The 19,983-nt window shown below is 39.8% G+C and overlaps 1 protein-coding gene across 2 annotated transcripts in view; it reads right to left on the bottom strand.

Moving 5' to 3' along the window:
- Positions 1-3,214: 3,214 nt before the first annotated feature.
- The window catches only part of LOC138588333 (heterogeneous nuclear ribonucleoprotein L-like), a 38,476-nt gene continuing 21,707 nt past the window's right edge, over positions 3,215-19,983 (bottom strand). For both annotated transcript variants that reach the window (XM_069658392.1, XM_069658391.1), the window contains 8 exons: positions 18,335-18,407; positions 10,875-10,946; positions 7,241-7,458; positions 6,324-6,445; positions 5,921-6,122; positions 5,431-5,488; positions 5,147-5,245; positions 3,215-4,786 (listed from right to left, as the gene is read on the bottom strand). In XM_069658392.1, the coding sequence (XP_069514493.1) occupies positions 4,731-4,786; positions 5,147-5,245; positions 5,431-5,488; positions 5,921-6,122; positions 6,324-6,445; positions 7,241-7,458; positions 10,875-10,946; positions 18,335-18,407 (900 nt within the window). In that variant the 3' untranslated portion in view covers positions 3,215-4,730. The remainder of the gene's footprint in view (positions 4,787-5,146; positions 5,246-5,430; positions 5,489-5,920; positions 6,123-6,323; positions 6,446-7,240; positions 7,459-10,874; positions 10,947-18,334; positions 18,408-19,983) is intronic.

Below are 19,983 nucleotides of genomic sequence, written 5' to 3' on the forward strand. Positions count from 1 at the left end.
GCTGGAATGCTGACAAACTCGTTTGAATTAAGCGCAGTACAGCAGCAGTTCAAAACAGACCAATGAGCTCACGCGATGTATTTCAAAACCGCCAATAAGGGACTGGGAGGCTGCCATGTTGTCTGAGCGGGAGAGAACGCGCCGACGTAATCGGACACATTTCTATCCTGAGTTACGTCTTCCAGGCAGCGACCACCGTTCTCATTGAGCTGCAGTAGATCCTCACACATCCTAAGGCATATTCTTTTATTGTATTAGTATTGTACTGTTGTAAAGTGTCGCAGACGGAAAATGGCAAGCAGACGCGTGCATTTACCATGCAATTTATTGGCATTTGACATGTCTTAAGGAATGAAATTAACAAAAAAAAAGTGAATTAAAATATTAGTTAATGAAATAAGGTATATAATTAAATGGTGTAGCCTTATGTCCAAGCTGGGTTACCTGAGCTCTCTACCCTCTCTTCAGAGGGAAATACCACTGCTTGTGGTTGTGTTTGGTCCAACTATGAAAAGTTTTCTGGCAAGTATAGTCCAATGACTGTATCTTTTTTTATCCATCTTTTCATACAGTCTATGGTATAGTCATTTAAAGCTCCTGTGAGGAACTTTTGGTGTGTGTCGATTTTAGCGCCCCTTGTGGACAAAGCTGTACCTCTTATCTCGTTGCTGATTTTATCCGGTACATGCTTAAGTTGTGGCATACAAAAAAAATCATCCTGTTTTCTTTCACAGTCATATGTATGACTCACTCACTTAATATTTTTGCCCTGGAAAATGTCAACAAAGGCAGCGTACAGTTTATCACTTCGTCTGACAGCTACCCCCAGCCAGCAGTTTCAGGCATCAAAAATAACTATATGGAAATAATCAATCTTCTTCTTATGGTCTGATATGCTTTTGTTGGTTATAAAGAGTCATCAGAATTAACTTCAGTCTGTTTCATAAGCTGCTAAAAACTCCTCACAGGAGCTATAAAAACAAATAATAGAGCATAAAAGAAATAAAATAAAAGCACCACTTTTGCATTCCAGTATATTTTTTGTTGTTGGTGACTGCTAAATCTGTATTTACAATTTCTGTATAAAAACCAAGGTTAGCCAGAAAACTGACATAGAGTGTGGTACAATAAAAAAAGAACATCATTTTGTTGAGTTGTGTGTAGCTGACTTAACAGCCCCAAACCTGAATTTATTAAATTTGAACATGTACATAGAAGTTACAACACAGAGATTCTTAAATGAATGGAACAATATACTTCTGTGTAAGTTTTCTGATTGATTACTGACTATTAACAACATTAAATATTAACATCTTGAAACCATAAGATATTAGTAAATCTATGTCATACAGTCATACTACAAATAATAACTCGTGTCAGCTTAAGAATTACAGCAGACCTCATTTATCAACCCCAGATACATTTTTCAGTAAAACATTTTAAAAAAGAATAAATAAAACTTAAACTTCCTTAGAAATACAATAAGATTCCAGTGATGTAAGAGATTTACAAAACAACATCTAGATAAGCAATAATTTAACCGCACTAAGTGGGATTCATCTGTCCAAACATTTCACAACTTTTACTTATTTACATATTATGTACACAAGGCATGCCTTAGTTCACAAGTGTGATGTATCCCAGCAAAATAAAAGAAAGGTTTGGAGGAGAAAAATGAGCAGCAGGAGCCTCTGCAGCTTCCAGATTTTAAGCCATCTATTCACAGATATTATGCAAATTCACAAAATCTTGTACAAGCATTAGATTATTACAGTGACATATTGCTAGAAAAAAAATGAATATCCTGTTTAATGACAAAGAAAAATGTCCTTTAATATGATGCAATTCCAGTGGTTTCCATGCGCAGTGCGATTAGCTATATATCTATATCTTTGAAATGAGCATAAACGTTTTCTGCACAGACCCAACACTGACTTTAAAGAATGACAAAGATAGAATTCATACATACTGAGCTAGTAGGTAGGATTGGCCTATTTTTTAGGAAGGTGAGCATTAATATGAATACCCAAACTGGATAGCTGCTTCCTTTTCTACTTTATCATACTAATCTTACAGTAGCTGTGCACACTAATGAAAAAAAGTGTATATTTGTGATTTGTTGGGTGAAATCATTTGACTTGGAAAAGGTTACACTCGACTTAGTTGAAGCCTGAAAGTTGCACCATGGACTCAAATCACAGCAAGTTACCTGTAAGCTGCAGTAAACTGTTTTCTGATACAGAACTATGAAATATGGAATGAAATGGCCCTTTAAATTTCCCTGAAATTGTCATATGGTTGAAAGCAGCGTATCTTTCGTGGTGCCCTCATGCTGCATCAGCGGGTGTATCAAGTCCAACCAACAACCCATCTTAACAGTTCACCTGCCTCTCTGCTCATCCTGTAAAATGTTGCCTATTGCTCTGCACTGATTAACTGATCAGTCTCCATGTTCTCCTCAAACTGTTGCAAGAGAAAATACATGACTTTACACAAATAGTGATGAAAAGTTGTACTTATACAATAGAACTAGTTTATGGACAAGTTGATGCATTATGTCCATATCTCTAGCCAAAGAACCTGTCACACTGATTGTGTTATCATGCAGGCATGGTGGTCAAACAAGCTGAGCTTCAATTTTAACTTTCAATTATAATAAAAAATGATGCTCCATAAGGACCACAGACTTCAGAAAGTGACATGCAGACAGGATGAAGCTGACTGAGGCCCTGTGAACTAAAACCTAGCCAACATTAAACTGTTATATCTAGTGAAACCAACAATTAGCATGTAGTACAACACAAAGAGCAGGGCAGCTTAATGTTCAGTTTAACAGTTGTTATTTTAAAAACATTGGAAATTCTTCCTCAGTCTACCAAATCATGTAATTTTGTTTCATCAAAAACGAGATAACTGAGCTGCTCCTTGTTCTCTCAGGAAGAAATCAAAGTGTCATAACTTTGTTTGGTGCCGTCCATCTGATGTGGTTGTGTTATTAATATTCTGCTGACCACTTTTTAACTGAGACAACTGCAAAAGTCTATGAACATAATGCACAGAGGCAAAAAACAAACCAGTCCCTGTAAAATTATACTAATACCATGTGAGAACTACATCTTGAACCATTTGCAGCACGCATTAAAAAACGATAGATTTGTAGACATACAATACTGAATGTCAGAAAACCACCATGAGTTTTTTGACCATGAAAATTGAAAATATCATAGTGACAGTTCTAAAAATAAGTTAACATCACAGTTAAATCAGGAAACCCTACCAGATACATTACACTATTAGACAGCTTAGTGTATGATATAGCAGTTCATCAATGGAAGATGTAATAACAAAATAATCAGGTTATTATACATTTTGTCTAGATGCTGATAAAACTGTGAAGCTCTACCTTTCCAAAATAGCATAACGTTGAGTGAAATGTTCATGCATGGATTACCCTCAGTGCTCAATGTGTTGTATTAGCTTCACCTCTTAGAGCATAAGTGTCACTACTCTTTTTGTGCTGCCAGTAACATGTAACATCTCAAGCTACAAGTCTCAGAGCCTACAACCTACAACATTACAAGCCACAATTTCAAAGAAAGAGAGTTTTGAGGTGGTGCCAGTGAAAAGGTTATAGAAGCATTAAAATCAAAAAGATTTATCTCTTAAGGAACATGAATGAAAGTGTCACTGAAATCTGCCAGCTTTGTCACCAGATATCTTGTATGTAACGCTGATATTTTGGCCTGATGTTGGCACTAAAGATCTTGAAAAAAATGAGAGGTTATGCTCAGAGAACAATGAATGTATTCCGAAAATGACATGAGAATCTGCCCATAAGAGTTTGATACCTATTGTGCCTAGGTTCGAGCAGTTGGTGTTGATAGGAAAGATAAAGGTTGGGCTTTTAAAAAGAGGCAGACATTAGTTTTCTAGATACCATGTCGCAGATCAATGTGTTGGCCAAAAATATTACGCTGGTAAGGGGAAAAAAGTTAGGTCAGAGGGTTGCACCATGGTTATGAGTCTTCTTCTAAGGAACATGATTATCCAAAGCAAACGTAAAAACTGCTCAGTAGTTGAGATGTCTCACTGTTGGCCAAAGTGCTTAACAAAAGAGCAGATTGACACCTTTGTCCATAGGCCCAGCTGCTGCCAGGCCAAACACTTCATGCACCACCAATGAGGCCTAAATGAATACTATGCACATTTACTGTATATGTTCAATGACAATTCAAAACAACACACTGTAATGTCTATTTTTAAACACAAAAGTATCTTTTCAGTCCCCGTGTGCCGTCTGCACAAATGATGATTTAATTTCATGTCGGCCTGAAACTGAAGTGTGAACAGCACCCACTCAGAGTGGGTCTACAGACTCAGGGCCAGTTTACCAGGCAGATGATACTTCTGAAAGGTCACTGCAAGGTTAACATGGCACTAGTAGTGTACTCCCACATGACAAACACATTATAGGATTTGTGTAATTCAGTTTCTAGTCTTTCAGCTTGTTGAGTTGTCTTTGCAAGGTGGGATGTCAGGTGTGTGTTTTTTTTCCATCTTCCTTTTGTCTTCTAAAGGCTGCTTCTCTTTCATTCTCCTCTTTCAGATTTCTTCTTCTTTATCTCTCCTCCTCTTGTCTTTGTGTCCGTCTCTCATGGTCCCTCGCCCTCTCACAGGTCAGAGGTCTGCCATCATCAGGCTCAGCAGATTCTTCCAGGGCTCTGCCACTTTTAAAGGTGAGACGAGGTGGAGAAACACAGTTTCAGGGTGTATGGGTTTGACCCATCTGAAATCACACACACACAAGCACATACTTAGTAATGGAATCTGATGATCATAGTCAAGTATAGCTTGCTGCTCTGATTTTCCCAAAATGTTATCTATTTTTCATGTTTGTTTTTATCTTACATTCAGTGATATTTTTCACATTGTTACTCTGGTGTACTTCTACTCTGGTGTTCTGAGTTGTGGTTATTTTTATAGTTTTACGGGCTAGAGAACAAAAGATCCAGGACCGGACTATGTCTCCCCAGTGACTCACTGGCTCTCTCATTTGTACATAATCAAGCTGTATGAGAACTTGACCGATTGGACTATGTTGAAGAGGAATTCTTCAGTACAGGTAGAGTCTTTCAGACACACTTACTGGGTATCCTTATCTGGTAATGGTTAAGAACAGTAAGAACTTCCACAGCCTCCGTCTTACTGTCAAACTCCAACAAGCCAGATATGGTCTTAGATGAGGCTATGAGGGACATACAGAAGAGATTAGAAGAGAGGAGCAGGAGGAGGGAGGAATATGTAATTAATAAAATGCTACCACAAAGAAGTAGCAGAATGTATTTAAAGACAGAATACAAAATGAGAACATAACCTTTGTAAATGTACACAAGACATGAATAAAAAGTCATGAAACGAAGAGATACTTACGTTTGGCATCAAACATCTTGAATTTGACAAAGCCAGGCACGTCATACTCCGTACACAGCTACATAAAAACAAACACAGCAACTGATGTGTGAGTGAAGCCGCATTAGACAAGACTTAATATTATATTAGACAGGCTTGCATTTCGAATACATTTTTATTTAACTATGCAATATAAACTCATAAGCAAGGAAAAGTACATAATTCTGAAACACTTGTCAGCACAATGGATCAGTGATAGGCACTGGCAACTCATAATGATATAATATATAATATATAATAATAACAAGGGCCTGAGGTTGATTCTGCAAGTCATCTCGGTGGATTTATGTTAGCACTAATAAATCAACAAATATTAGCTTTTTTTAATGTATGTGTATATCTGTTAGAATGAAATGGACATGAATGAAAATACCAGTGTTCGCTGATGTAAATATGTATTTAATATGTTTTGGTAAGAAAGAAACAGTGAAAGGGCACAAAGGTATCATACCCTCAGTAAGTGGTCCTGTGATATACATGGAGGAACATTGTAGTAGTGTAGCACTGCAGATGGAGGCTGGATGATGTTTTTGGAGGCCTGTCCAGCACTGCTGAAGCGGTTGTTCCTGGTCATGGCAAAGTCCTTATAGCTGCTGCTGCCATCCTCCAACTCAAACACCTGGCTGGGGATCACTGCATGCTGCTTAGACACACTGCACACAACACAACACCTGTGTTATCTATCTAAACAAATCCATACATGTAAAGTCAGCTTTAAATGAGAGAGCACAAATAATATACATGCATCCACAACATGTCATGTCATCAGATTTGAAGGTGGTCATGACAACTTGGCATTATGGTGAAATACATGATACTGAATTTAAACTAATGTACGAGTATGTATTGCTCACCAAACGTTGAGTCTCTTGCCAAACACCTTTATACTGTTGAGGTGTGTGATGGCTCTATCAACAGCATACTCATCTCCCATCTCGACCAACGCAGTACCAGGAACACTCTTCATAAACTTTACCTACAAACAAACAATCACAGTTAAAAGCTGCCTTATGAAAGCAGCACACATTATGACTGCGATGTACTCATTGTTTCAATGATTGTCTGTCTTCAAACACTACTAAGTCCATATGAACTTAGAAATAGGTTCTTTGTGCTGTAATTCCTTTAAATGCCATTAAGAGATTCCTGAGTGATGAGGACAAAATAGTTGTCCTCATTTTGTGTAACAACAAGTTTCAAGGTTGATCTAAAGTGTATATGATAATAATTTTTTGTGATTTGTTTTTATCAATGAAATTCGGAATTCAGTTGAATATTCTACAGGGGCCTTATAGGATTTTGGTATAACTGTAATCAGAGCAGTATGAAGTTTTATGAAATGATAGTGTTCTATGGTGCGGTTCAGTGTGTCTAACCACACTAGAACAGGGATAAGCCAGAAAGTTACATAGGTTGTGGTATAGTTTTTAAAGCTTTGAGTACTTCTTTCAGAGAAATGACAGCAGATAGTTGTATTAATTCTTCAGGCATCAATTTGTGGAGGTCTAGACTGTGATAATTATTATCAGAAGGGCAAGAGACATTTGTGTGTAATTCCTGCACCCTGATGATCCAAACAGCAGTGACCAGTGTAAAACCTCTTACCTAAATTACCATGCATCACAAAACAAAAAGCAGGGCAGTTCATTATTCCATTGAACAGTTGTTTTTTTTCCTCAGTCTACCAACCTAAACAGTTTCCTTTGGTTCTATAATGTACATGAAACAGCAAAACTAGACAAAGTCCAATTTTTGGAATACACACACCTACCTTCTCAATGTTGCCGTAGAGGCAGAAGAGGTTGAAGATGCGGGTGCAGTTCATCTTGGACGGATGCAGGCCGCTCACCATGGCAACAGAACTTGGGGCATGGCCAGAGTATGAGGAGGATGACTGGGGCAGAGGGTAGGACACCATGTCTGGAACATCCACTGACGTGAGCTTGTACCTGCTATTGCCGGGCAGAGGCAGCAGGGGGCAGGGTGGACCTGAGGAGGCAGAGACAGAAAGAGCTGAGGTTCTCAATTCACTTCAGTTTGACATTTCTGTCGCCTATGTTAATTACTATTGTTAGATGTGGCCGCACTCTCTTTAGGAGGGTTTCCCATATTATTTACAGGTGAGGGTTCCCTGTGACCAGAACTAAGTGTAACCTTTGTTATGTGATCACATAGAAATGTAGAATCTGTAGGCAGAACGTGGATTTTCCAGGACAGCAAATGTTCTGGTTTCCGTTTGTAGTATAGACTTAGACTTAGACTTAGACTCAACTTTATTGATCCCTTTGGGATGACTCCCTCTGGGAAATTCAGTCTCCAGCAGCTTATACAGTACAATACAATAGGAAAGAATCAGCACACAGAGGGTAAAAAATAAAGATCAAAATATATAAATCTATCGATATATATATATATATATATATATAAAAAGTACAAAATTAGATAACAAAATATATAAAATATACACTCTTAGAAAATATACAAGTAAACAGTGGGTAATTGACCTGGTATTTAGTTCGATTAAACTAAATTAGGTTATTGCACTGTGGTTGAGAGATTATTGCACATTGACAGATTTTTATTGCACATATGACCCAATATACCTATAGTCTGAGTAGTATTGACCAATCACATATCAGCAGGCTGCAGCATATGCAGGAAAAATAGTCTGTGTGGAGAGCAAAAGCAGGCAGAACGTAATGCACCGTAATGGCATCCCGGCTCCCATCAGCAGCTATCTGACGATGATTTAGTTTCTTATCAGTCTCTTTACACAGACATCTGCATGCTAACAGCTAACAATACGTTCTAGATCTAAAATTAAATTCCCTGACGTGGTGTCATTTTCCTGCCAATTTCCTGACTTCCTCGAATGCATCAGAAATTATCGATCCGACCTCCGTTCAACAAACGAGCATTTTAAAAATAGTTTTCCTCTCCTCTTGAAAACAGACCTGACAAAGCTTCATTTTCACTTTTTACAAATCTGCATAATTATGTTGACATTTTGGAAACACCCGTTAAAGCAAATCACAAGAAAAATGGGTTCTTTTTCTGTAAACAATGCAGCACGCGGAAAAGGAAGTCTGCTGTTCACAGGTGTCCCCAGGGGCTATATCGTTGTCAGACTATTGCCGATGGGTTCTGAGATTGATTGTCACATAAAATCAAACTGAGATGTACCTTTCTTGTCCAGGTGAGATAGGGTGGTGTGGCAGATGTGTGCTATGGTGTCTTCTAGTGATCAGTTAGAGGGGTTGGCCTTGTAATCTGACGTAGTTCTAAGGCCTTGCCCTGTGTTTTTTGCTGCTATCACTGCTTTTCTTCCAATGTCTCACCAGACTGAAGTCACAAGTTAAAGGCTGCAGTGTGTATTTAATTTCTTTTTCTGGTTCTGGAATGATTTCACTGTAGTTTTGGGTACCAAATAAATCCATCAATGACTCAATTATTCCGTCAATGTAATCAGTTACCACAGAACTTTCTTCAGACTGCGTCATGAAGTGCAGAATATATGGAGGCCTCTGATTGGCTTGACCATTTGCTGACCTCTTGTGTTACTGAGGACATTCATCAAATTTGTTTACATACTTTTATCTTTACAAGATAGGAGCATGATTTTACCGAAAGCGGGTCGTGTTTGGTTGTGAAATACTGGCATAGTCGTCCAAAGTTTAGCCTGATCCAGTAACAATAAGTATATTATCAGAAGTACCGGTCTTTAGGCATATCACGTCTTAGAGCACATCTGCTATATTTGCCTGTGGTGACAGACTGCTGTGACATAGCCAATGTTTTTTTCTTGGTAGAGTGTGCAACCTGCGTTTGATTGACATGAGCAACATGAGTGTGAGCAAGAACAGAAGCACACGCCTCCTCAGAGTCCTCTGTTCTGTCATATCTGCACACAGAAAAACTATTAACTGGTTTAAAAATGCTATCTGGTATTCCTGGATTAAGGATATGACAGTTATTGATATCCTAGGAAATCTGATGTGGGCATCAAGTGGTCCAGCTTTGCTTGTCTGTGTGGTTGGGACTGTAGCTGGTGTTTATCAACGTTCCCCTTTCCTCAATATTTACTCTGATGTTAACCTTTTAAAACCTTGACCAGACAGGTAGCAGTCAGCACAGTTTAAAAGTGCGGATATGAGTTCCTTATCCTGATGACTGGCTGGTATTCACTATCCAAGTTACGGTGGTAAATGGTAAATGGACTGTACTAACATAGCGCTTTTCTAGTCTTCCTACCACTCAAAGCTGCTTTTACACTACATGTCACATTTACCCATTCACACACACATTCACACACTGATGGCAAAGGCCTAAGTGCCAATCTCCAATCATCCCCATTCACACATCGATAGCTATGCCACTGGGAGCAATTTGGGGTTCTGTGTCTTACCCAAGGACACTTTGACATGTGACTGTAGCAGTCAGGGATCGAACCCCTAACCTTCCGATTTAGAGAAGACCGACTCTACCACTGAGCCACAGCCGCTGACCTTTTGTGTAAAAAACAAAAATGTCACTAGCATTTGAATTCTTACAGTCAAGGCAAAAAGTTGAGTCCAAATTAACAGTTGTGCCAGATGTAATGGCGTATATAGTGGTACGACACTGCCCTGTAGTGCAATGACAGAATAGGGAATTGTTCACGAGGTGGGCATGTGGCTAATGTAAGTGACACATAGATGCCCCCTTCTAAGCTATGGGTCCCACTGCATCCTTTAACTGAGCTTATCTCAGCTAAACTCATAAACAAGGTAGGAAGTAGGTGTTCAGTGATCGTTACAGTAACTAATGTTTGGCCAACTGAGAAATTCAGACACTTGGCTGACCAATGGTTCAACTTCATCACTAACTCAGGACCTCACTCAGTGTGTTTCTAGGACCTCCTCTATGTTTCCTGCAGCGCATCCAAAAGGCAGCTGTAGGTGCCTGCAAGCTGTGGGGGATATTTCAAGTATCACACACACACCAGTAGTTTAATGACTCTTCTCCCTCTCCTTTAGTGTGTGTGTGTGTGTGTGTGTGTGTATGTGTTGTGAGGCAGCTTAAATTAAAGACAAGAGTGTAATTTGCAGGGATCAGTTTCCAAATGCAGGCGAAGATACGCTGCTGTGTGTGTGTGTGTGTGTGTGTGTGTGTGTGTGTGTGTGTGTGTGTGTGTGTGTGTGTGTGTGTGTGTGTGCGTGTGTGTGTGTGTGTGTGTGAGAGAGTGCGCCCGTGGGAGAGTGTCAAGTTTCCACTCTGAGGAGGTGAATGAGGACTGTAGATGAAGCAGAATCCTTGTGTAACGCAGCAGATTCAGCTACCAAGTCTTGTGTGTGTGTGTGTGTGTGTGTGTGTGTGTGTGTGTTTGTTATTTGTGTAGGTGTTCGTTGTGTGTGTCAAAGTCTTACCATAGCCATTATCGCTGTAGGATGATGGGTGTTCTCCTAAAATGGCTTGTCTCTGCCTTCCCTTTCCACGGTCTGAAACACACACACACAAAAACATACACACACGTTATTAGATTGTGCGCACGGCCCAAATTAACTTACTTACTAACAAAAGGCTTCTTTCACAGACGGAGCCTTTGCATTCACTATTTCTGGACACTCCATAGTTTAATTGTAAAAGGTTTTTCATTCAGGCCACATCAATGCCTAATTTATGAAACAGTCTCTGTTAGTCCCAGACAGAGTTTAAATTAACTCTTTGGGTTGAATAATAATGAAGGAGAGTTTTATCTCTTCACCAATAACCTCTGGGTTTGTGAGTGCCAGACTCATTGTGTTTCTTGACCCATTAGACCCATCTATATTTATGTTGATGTGTTCCCAGATCTCAGCAATTAACTCGACAAATAAAATGCTCATTTTGAAGGAAAGGAAATTAAGAGATTTTACAAAGAACAACATGCATAAGAACTTAGTTACAAAAGATATCCTTAGGTATATTTCTCAATAGATAGTAGATCACAGTAGCATAATGCTACAAGATCATGTTTGAGGTTTAGTCTTGAAGGCAACTTGTGTTGTTTTAGCTTGATGTGAAAGTGTGTGATTATTGTGGAGACTTTCACAGAACTGGCACCTCTGGCCAGAGGAACAATGCCGTTGCGCAACATTCAAAATACAGAATCTTAAGGTGAAATTACAGTAAGACACATCTTTGTATTTTAATGGATCTGTTATCATTTCTGTTCATCCAGCCATCCATTTTTTAAACGTTGCCTTGACAGCAGGACAACAGGTAGTCCATATCTTCTACTCCCTAGCCATGTACTCAAGCTCTTCCTGGGGTTCCTAAGCCATTCCCCAGACAGACTGAGGGCAGCATGTTCTGTGTCAGTCCTGGACTCAGCTTCCTGATGGGCAGAACCTCTGGAGGGAAGATTCCTAATCAGATGCCCAAAACACTTTGGCTGGCTACATGAAAAGCGAACAAGCAGCACTTTAAATTACTTCCAGACGTCTGAGCTTCTCGTCTCCAAGGTTCAGCTTCGGCTCCATAAGCTAAGAAATGTACTCCACTTGTAATCACAACGTCATTCATTTGGTAACTACCAAAAGTTCATGACCACACGGTTGGCATGTATACTGACTGGTAACTTTATACAGCAGCTTTCAGTCTCAGCTTTTCTTTCAAAACAGTTGTCTAGAGCAATGCTAACAATGCTGTGTATTAATCCACCTTTGATCTCATGTTCCGTCTCACTCCTTACTGTGAGCTAAACTTGCTCAGCAGCATCTGAGAATCAGAAACAGTTTCACCACCTGCATGAACGGCTATGGCAAACAATCAGAAAAAAATGATAAAACATTAAATAAAGCAGGGGACTGTTTGGGGAACATGAAGCCCTTTCACACATGCACTGTACTCCTAAACAGGTCCTGATATTACCCAGAGGGACTGCATGTGAGGATGCAAATGTCCAAATCAGTCCAACTGGACATGACTTTGACATGAAAGGAGTGAGTGTATCTGATTAACACATTTCTGCTTTTCTGATAAAAAGGTATCATTACCCTCCTCCTGCACTCTTGACCCTGGACCCGCCCTGTGCCCAAACCAAATGCATCATTTCAAGCATTAGAGAAAAATGACATTGTCAAGAGTTGGTATGGTATGAGGTATGGAAGGTGGTTGGAAACAAAGTGCAGAGCTTCTCCAGAAGAAGCTGGCAAGTATGTAGCGATTGGAAGCATTAGGCCCAAGTGTTCCCAGTCTTTCCAAATGAATGAATGAATGAATTAAATGAAAGAAACAAGGAGCAACAAACTGGCCAACGGGCCCTCACAACCACCAGAACGGCGGACTTAGAGGTCAATATCAATTTCCCTCAAGCAGAGATGCAGGTTATCCACCATAATGAACAATCTTCAACCCCCGCTGCCCAGACAAATTTTAATTGCTGAGATCTGAAACACAAAAACGCACAAATCTCTGCCACGATGTTTCAAAAAAATAATTTAAGCACACAAGAAGCAGCCTGTATTTACTGTGGTGGAGCGTCTAACAGTTTCCAGCCACTGTTGAAATCAACAGAAGCATCTAGTTATACAAACATGTATTTTGGTGTATACACAGACATACACACAAACACACCTGAAATACTTAAATACTCTGAAATACAGAGATGATCTTATTTGTATTGCTCATGTAATGTAAACAATAGCTGTGCCTGTAAGCCCTCTTCAGTCATTCATTCAGAGGCTGGAGTTGCAAAACCAATTTAAAATGTGCAGAAGGTCATGTAACAAAAGAGTGAGTAAAAGGGATTTGTAGTCAGTAGAAATGCTGCTTCTTCTTTTTTTACAACCACTTTATAGTCGCTCTATAAACCACAGATCATTTTGTGTGTGGAAAAAAAGTGATTTAATTTTCATTAATGAGTAATGATTTTACACCCTAGAAAAACAAAACACCATACACTTTATGGTAATGATGGAGATGAGTAATAAGAAATAAACAGCTTTAAGGTGGTTTTATTCAGGTATAGAGATACAGAGAGAGACATGTGACCAGAGATATGAAAGAGACAGTACCTGTGAGGCATCAAGCTTTCTCTTTTTTCTCCCTCAGCACGAAAGAACATCAACCTGCATTATATTGTCATCATAATAATAAAAACATCACCATCATCACTGTTTCTCATCCACAGAACACTAGCACAACATACTGCAGTATACTACATACACTCTATACACTACATTGGAAGCACTTTGAAATGACACTGACTTCTTTTTTCTAAGAGCCCGAGTCAGCTGATTGGACGAAAGTGTATCCCTCCCCCCACCCCCCACGAGCTCATCAGCACGTCAGCACTTAAGTGGCACATTGCTGATGCATTGCTGTCTTGTGTTCTGAAGACTGACGCACGTGCACACGCACATGCACGCGCGCACACACATACGCACACGGATATCAAAACACACACACCCATTTAGAGGAGAGATGCTACAGCAGTGAAAAGTGAGAAGGCCTGAGGATAATCCAAACAGCAGGGTATGCACACTGACCTTCACACCACAGATTAGCCACACACACCAACACACACACACACACACACACACACACACACACACACACACACAGTCGTTGCTGCTATTTAAAGTCAACTCTATAAATTAAAAAGTTATAACATTTAATTATTTAATTAATTAAAACTTAAAGATACAAAAGGAAAGAAACTTTGTGGAAGGAAACATTTTTTTTTTTTACATTTTTTCTGTTTAGTTTTGTATATCCTGGGGATCACATGACCTCCTACAAAGTCAAATCAAAGCATTTTTAGCACCAAGTCCCCTGGAGCTTTGATTAAGTACCAGCTGGAGTTAGCACCTGCTTTAAAGAGCACATCAGAAAAGAACCAAATTAAAGCAACCTTTAGCAACTCTATTAGAACCCGAGGGACCTGCTGTACCTGTGGACTTTTATCTGACTGTACAACAGAAATACGGCAGTAACGTTTTATATCACCGTGTCAAGTTGTTTGGCTTCGTCTACATCCTGGCTGTGCATCTTGCGCAACTGATCTGAGGCAAGCTGATCTGAAGCAACAAACGCCATGCAATACTTCAACACAACTACACACACACACACACACACACACACACACACATACACACACACACACACACACACACACACACAACAGTAGACACTGCAGGGTTTTTGCAGGTTTTTCAAATTCTGAAGCCATTATGCAATTAAGCTATTATGAAGAACATTTTGTGAATTTGCATGTGGGAAAAAACAGCGACAAAAAAGGTGACGATGAAGGAAGAGAAAGAAAGACGGGAGGGAAAGAAAAGGAGAGAACAGTCCACAAGGAGTGGATTTTTTTGAAAGAAAACTGTGAAGGCAATTAAAAGCAAATATACCAAAGGAGAAGAGAAAGAAGGAATAAGAGGAAGAGAAAATATTAAATAGGAGAGAGGATGTGGATGTAGGAAAGGGGATAAAGAGATTGCTGAGGAGTAGGAGGGAGAGGTGGAGCAAAAGGAAGGAAGATGACAGGGAGAGGAGAGTGAGAGGATTAGAAACAGGATGAAAGTGCAAAAAATGAAGAGGGTGAAAGTAGAGCAGTCAGAGCAGCATGAGAAGGCAACCAGAGGGGGGGGGGAGTCACATGTGGTATGAAGGCTGCTAAAAAGAAATTCCTGTGCCAAGTTGTTGTTGACTTTTGACTGGAAGCATTACAAACTGGCATGGGGTTTGCATGGCACTGAACAGGTGGGCTCTGCATCAGGAGATTAAAAACGCACAGAGAATCTACCATGCATCAGTGATACCTGTTCGGGGAGACGCCTGTGCACACTGCAGGATACTGGAAGACACTAACCACCTCAGTAACAGCCTGTTCACCCTGCTGCTTCCTTCTGCAAGCTGTGAGACTCCCCAACACATCCACACTCCACCAGAAGATTATTTTTTGGTTTGTGTCTGGCATTAAGGGACTACAGCTTTGGTTTCATTGTAAAAATCCTGTGTTGCACAATCATCCATTAATTAACCTTGAAAGAAGAAGCAGTCTTACTTAACTATTTCTGACCAGGGAGTCACAATATTTGGCGATCAATTGTCCATGTCTGTGTCATTTCAATGTGCCTCCTTTGAAAACATAGAACACTGCAGATACACATTTGTTCAGTGAATATTCTCCTGATAACAGAGCTGGGACCAGTTCACAATGCTCATCATCTGATGCATTATTTTATAAATAAGATAGGAAGTCTGAGGTTGCATTAGTGGGGCCTTCAGGTTCCAATGTCAACAACGAAACCCACAGCAGCCCATCCTTAAAGGTACCCTGTGGAGTTTTAGACCTTTAGTCGAGCTATGAAACTGTTTTATACGAGTGCATCCCTGTGTAGGTGATGCAATACACAGTCATACCAATGGTGCCACACTGCTTCAGTGACTAACAGCAGCATTGCGTTAACAAAGGCAGTGAAGACGAAGAATGCGATCTAGTAAACATGGATGTAAAAAAAGCTGCATCTATACTACTTAGTACTCATAGTTAATACTTAAAATTTAGCCTTGCAAATGTTTTGTGAGGACAGATATGCACGTGACATGTTTTAGCCTTTAAGGACACTATTTGTTCTGAGTTTAAACATCTCTTTTGTTTATGGGAAAACTCCACAGGGCCCCTTGTGTTACATGTTTGTTGCTAAGGTAACAGTAGAAAAAAGGTCATTGGGTATTGAAAGAATTGAGCTTTATACAATTTAAACCACAAAGGTCATAGCAATCTGTTCATTAAATAGTGGCAGATATTGTGTACATTAGAACAATTTGGGTCAGAGTGATACCGTAAATCATACTCTGTTGGTCATGCTTATTCATAGCAAATATCACTCGCATTAAGAATGAACTGGCCCCAACATTAATCACAAAGCACAGTTTAAACTTTCAGGAAGAAACCTCATCTACACACCACATACAGTACAAACAATGGAGCATTTATAGTAACTGACTGTACACACCAGTACTGTGCATAGATAACAAAAAGCGCCATTGACTCTCTTGCAGTAAAAATGATGCCAGACTGGCAAAGATACATTCCAATAAATATGTATATCAACATTGTAAGAGCTACACTGTGTGAAGGCACATCCATGCACATGTCTGAATGTACAGCTAGGGTTTTCAGGGGGTTAGATTAGGGCTGTCACGATTTCTGTTTCACAGTATGAACAAAAGTATAAAGAACAATGTGGGATTTAGCCAAACAATACAGTGGATTGGTGTTACTTTATTTTTGTCAAATATTGATTCTTTAAACACAGTTCACTCGCCCACTCTCACAGAGGTCCTGAGCAGGGGCGTAGCTGGGCTGTTGCAAACTGATAAATAACACTGTGAAAGGGAGAAAAGCTCCGCTCAACGTTAAGTAATAGTTCTGATCGTATTCAGACGACAGATTTTGCTTATATAATTCAGTCCATCACGAGTAGTTCATCGTGTGAGATAAAATGCTCTACTTGTCAATTCATAGCTGGTTATTAATTTGAAGGACACATCACCTCACATTGAAACTATTCTCTACAGCTGTAATCTGATTTTGTGCATCCATCCAGTTTGAGTTTCATTAGTGCAGCAGAACTGTAAGAAAAAACGAGGGACCTTTATAGGCAGGTCAAAATGTAATATTGTGGTGTGTTTGTTCTTTGTTTTGGTCGACACTGCCTCCACACCAGCTGTCTCCCAGGCAGGTTCACTTACACAGCCTTTGTATTTGTCCACACTTTGTTTATAGTAAATTACTTCTTAAATTGTTATTTACTAATTTTCAATAACATTTCATGGTAGTTGTTAATATTATCACATTATTTCTATTAGAGAGATGTTGTTATTAAGAGGATGTCTTGTATCAAAAAAAAAGAGGTAATGAAAATGTCAGATCGTGACAGCCCTAATTCAGAGTAAGTGACAAAGCAGATTAGGCAAGACTCATATACTGTAGACTCACATGGCCAAATTTTGACTATCAGCATGTTATGTCTGGTCCACAATAATGAACTCTAAATCAGAAAGATCTTTTCATTTGCAGTAAAAACAAATCATTGAAGTTTAAAGTAAATTGTAAATGAGTCTGTTGGAACCTTAATGATCATCATAATAGAACCACTGAGTTACATCTGTAATCTAGAGGCCCTGAAATGTTGAACACACTGTGTGGACCAGACATCAGGCCATGCAAGACTACGTCTCCAGAGAGAAGAGGAGATTGATAACACACAGTGGAGTAGCTAGAACGAGTGAAGGGCTAGTGGAGTCTTGCAGGCAGAGGATGGGGGCTGAGGCCTCCTGGGCATGTTGAAGCAGCAGCTGCATGGTGGTCAGCAGGATTGAGATCCATCTCTTTTTCTCCCTCTCTTTTTGCTGGGTTGCTGGAGGTGAAGATGGAAGAAAGCTGCTGTGCATGGTCAGCCTGACGTCCGTCCCTCTTTCTGTCCCTCAACGCTTCTCTCTCTCTCCTCATGGTTTTGCGGAGGTGCAGGTTTGTGAGAGACCGGTGATTTGCTGGTATGAGTGTTTGGATTGGAGATGAAGAGACGGGAGGCAGAGGATTCTCGGTGTCATGGAGGTCTACGGTCCAAACTGTATATGACTACACTCTTAATCCACAGTCAGAGACTGGCCTCTAACGGCTGAAGAGCTGTACACAGTTTCAAAGAAGGACTTGGAAATAAAACCTATTTCATCTATTGATGTCAAATGAATCAAAGATGGCCGCAGTGGACGAGTATTGTCCAAAACCAGTTCTACTTTTGAAGTCACATTATCTCTTGTGTAACCCGTAATGGTGCATGTGCTGACGTGAGTGTAAATACAAAAAAGACAGAGAAGATTCATGTCTTACCTCGACGGACCAGGTAAGGTTTAGTGTAGTCCCAGCTCTCGTTGTCGTTCTTAATCACGTTCAGACGTGTTGGCTGTTGATACAAAGATAAAAGGATTGTTCAGGATCCTGTTAACAGTTATCAGGAACTTCATCCTCAGCCCTAATTTATGTACTGTACAATTATGTTGTGGTGTTGTTTGATCACATGTCTTTGAATGCAGATGTGGAAAAGCTGCTTATACACTTCAAGCCTACAGACATAAGCACAAAGGTCCCTCCACCAGAGACTAGCTTATAAGAATGCTCCTCTAAGATCACTTGTTGTTAGATTTGTCAAAAAGTGGAGCATGAAAACTCCGCAATTGCAAAAGGATTTACACTGAATCAGGCAACTAACTGGCAATAAAGAGAGTCATGAGAAATCCAAGATCAAGAAACAACTGGGGAGACATGTTATATATCTGGCTCCAAACTCTGCATGCAGTTAAACTGAAGGTTCAAGTAAGGATTTAAAACAAACAACTTTGCATTGGAAGGAGCAGAGGGCTTCCTGCATCCAACTGAAAACAAAAGGTTGGATATAAAAAAAAGGCTGGCAGATAGTCTCCATGGGCAACGGGCAAAAGAGCCATGATGAATCACATATTCATCCAAGAGGAGTGAGACTGATATTTTGCATTCTTAAGTTATCTGTAAAGTATCTGTTTCCATCAGATCACTTCTCTTCATTTCAGTTCATTCTTGTCCTTGACATTCGTTTGATACATCGGTTGAAACAACATGATGAATCTGCGTTGTTGTTGTCCATGTGTAATAATGAAGCCTCAAACAACAGCTTTTATTTCCTGATGTAGTTTTTTAGTTTAGTTTGTGAAACTGTTAGGTCAAAGGGGAAAGCTCATTGATAACAGCAGTCAATCCATCACATTTAAAGCAGCATGTTTCTAAAGGCAACAACAGACAACCAAACAAGGGTTTTCTAGCAAGAGGTAAAATGAGTCAAGCTTGCTCAGCCCATGTGTGCTTTCACACACGGGACGTGCATACTGCAGTTATACCAACCCACTTTGGACTTGTTCAGACAGCAGCACAATTCTGTAACTGGTTTTCACTTTCAAAAGTGTTTGTCCATAAGTGTTCAGAAGCTGATAAACCACAGAAAAAACCTGAATGACATGACCTGACACTTTTCCTTTCCCTCCCTCTCTCTCAAACCAACTTGTTTTAAATCATTACTATCTGAATTAGAATTGCCCTTTGTGAATCATCAGTGATTTCAGTGTCCAGATCTTTTACCCAAGTTTCAATAATTTACCATCAGACAATATTATGTGGGCTTGCCCGAATCAATGCACAGAAGAGATAGTGGAGGGTCTCATGATCAGTTAACAGAAATGCATCTCCCCATAGTCCTCCGGGAATAGTTCAGAGTCTGTAACATTGAAACACTCCTGGAGGGTCTCCTCTTCATCCTTACACTAGGCCTTTACAGTGCTTGTGCGTGTTTCACCAGTGGTTTATGGTTCCCACCACTCTGTATAAGGTTGTGGTGTAATTGGCCAAGACGGCAAGGTAAGAAGAGCTGTATGTCTCAGCCATTGTTGACATACGTGAGATCCAGGATTCTCGTCTCTCTTGTTTAACAGCTCATATACTGATCGTAATAA

The sequence above is a fragment of the Semicossyphus pulcher genome, unplaced genomic scaffold (assembly GCF_022749685.1).
Source record: "Semicossyphus pulcher isolate SPU_LCO1_2020_fin unplaced genomic scaffold, fSemPul1.0.p SCAF_12, whole genome shotgun sequence".
In the NCBI taxonomy this organism is placed as follows: domain Eukaryota; kingdom Metazoa; phylum Chordata; class Actinopteri; order Labriformes; family Labridae; genus Semicossyphus; species Semicossyphus pulcher.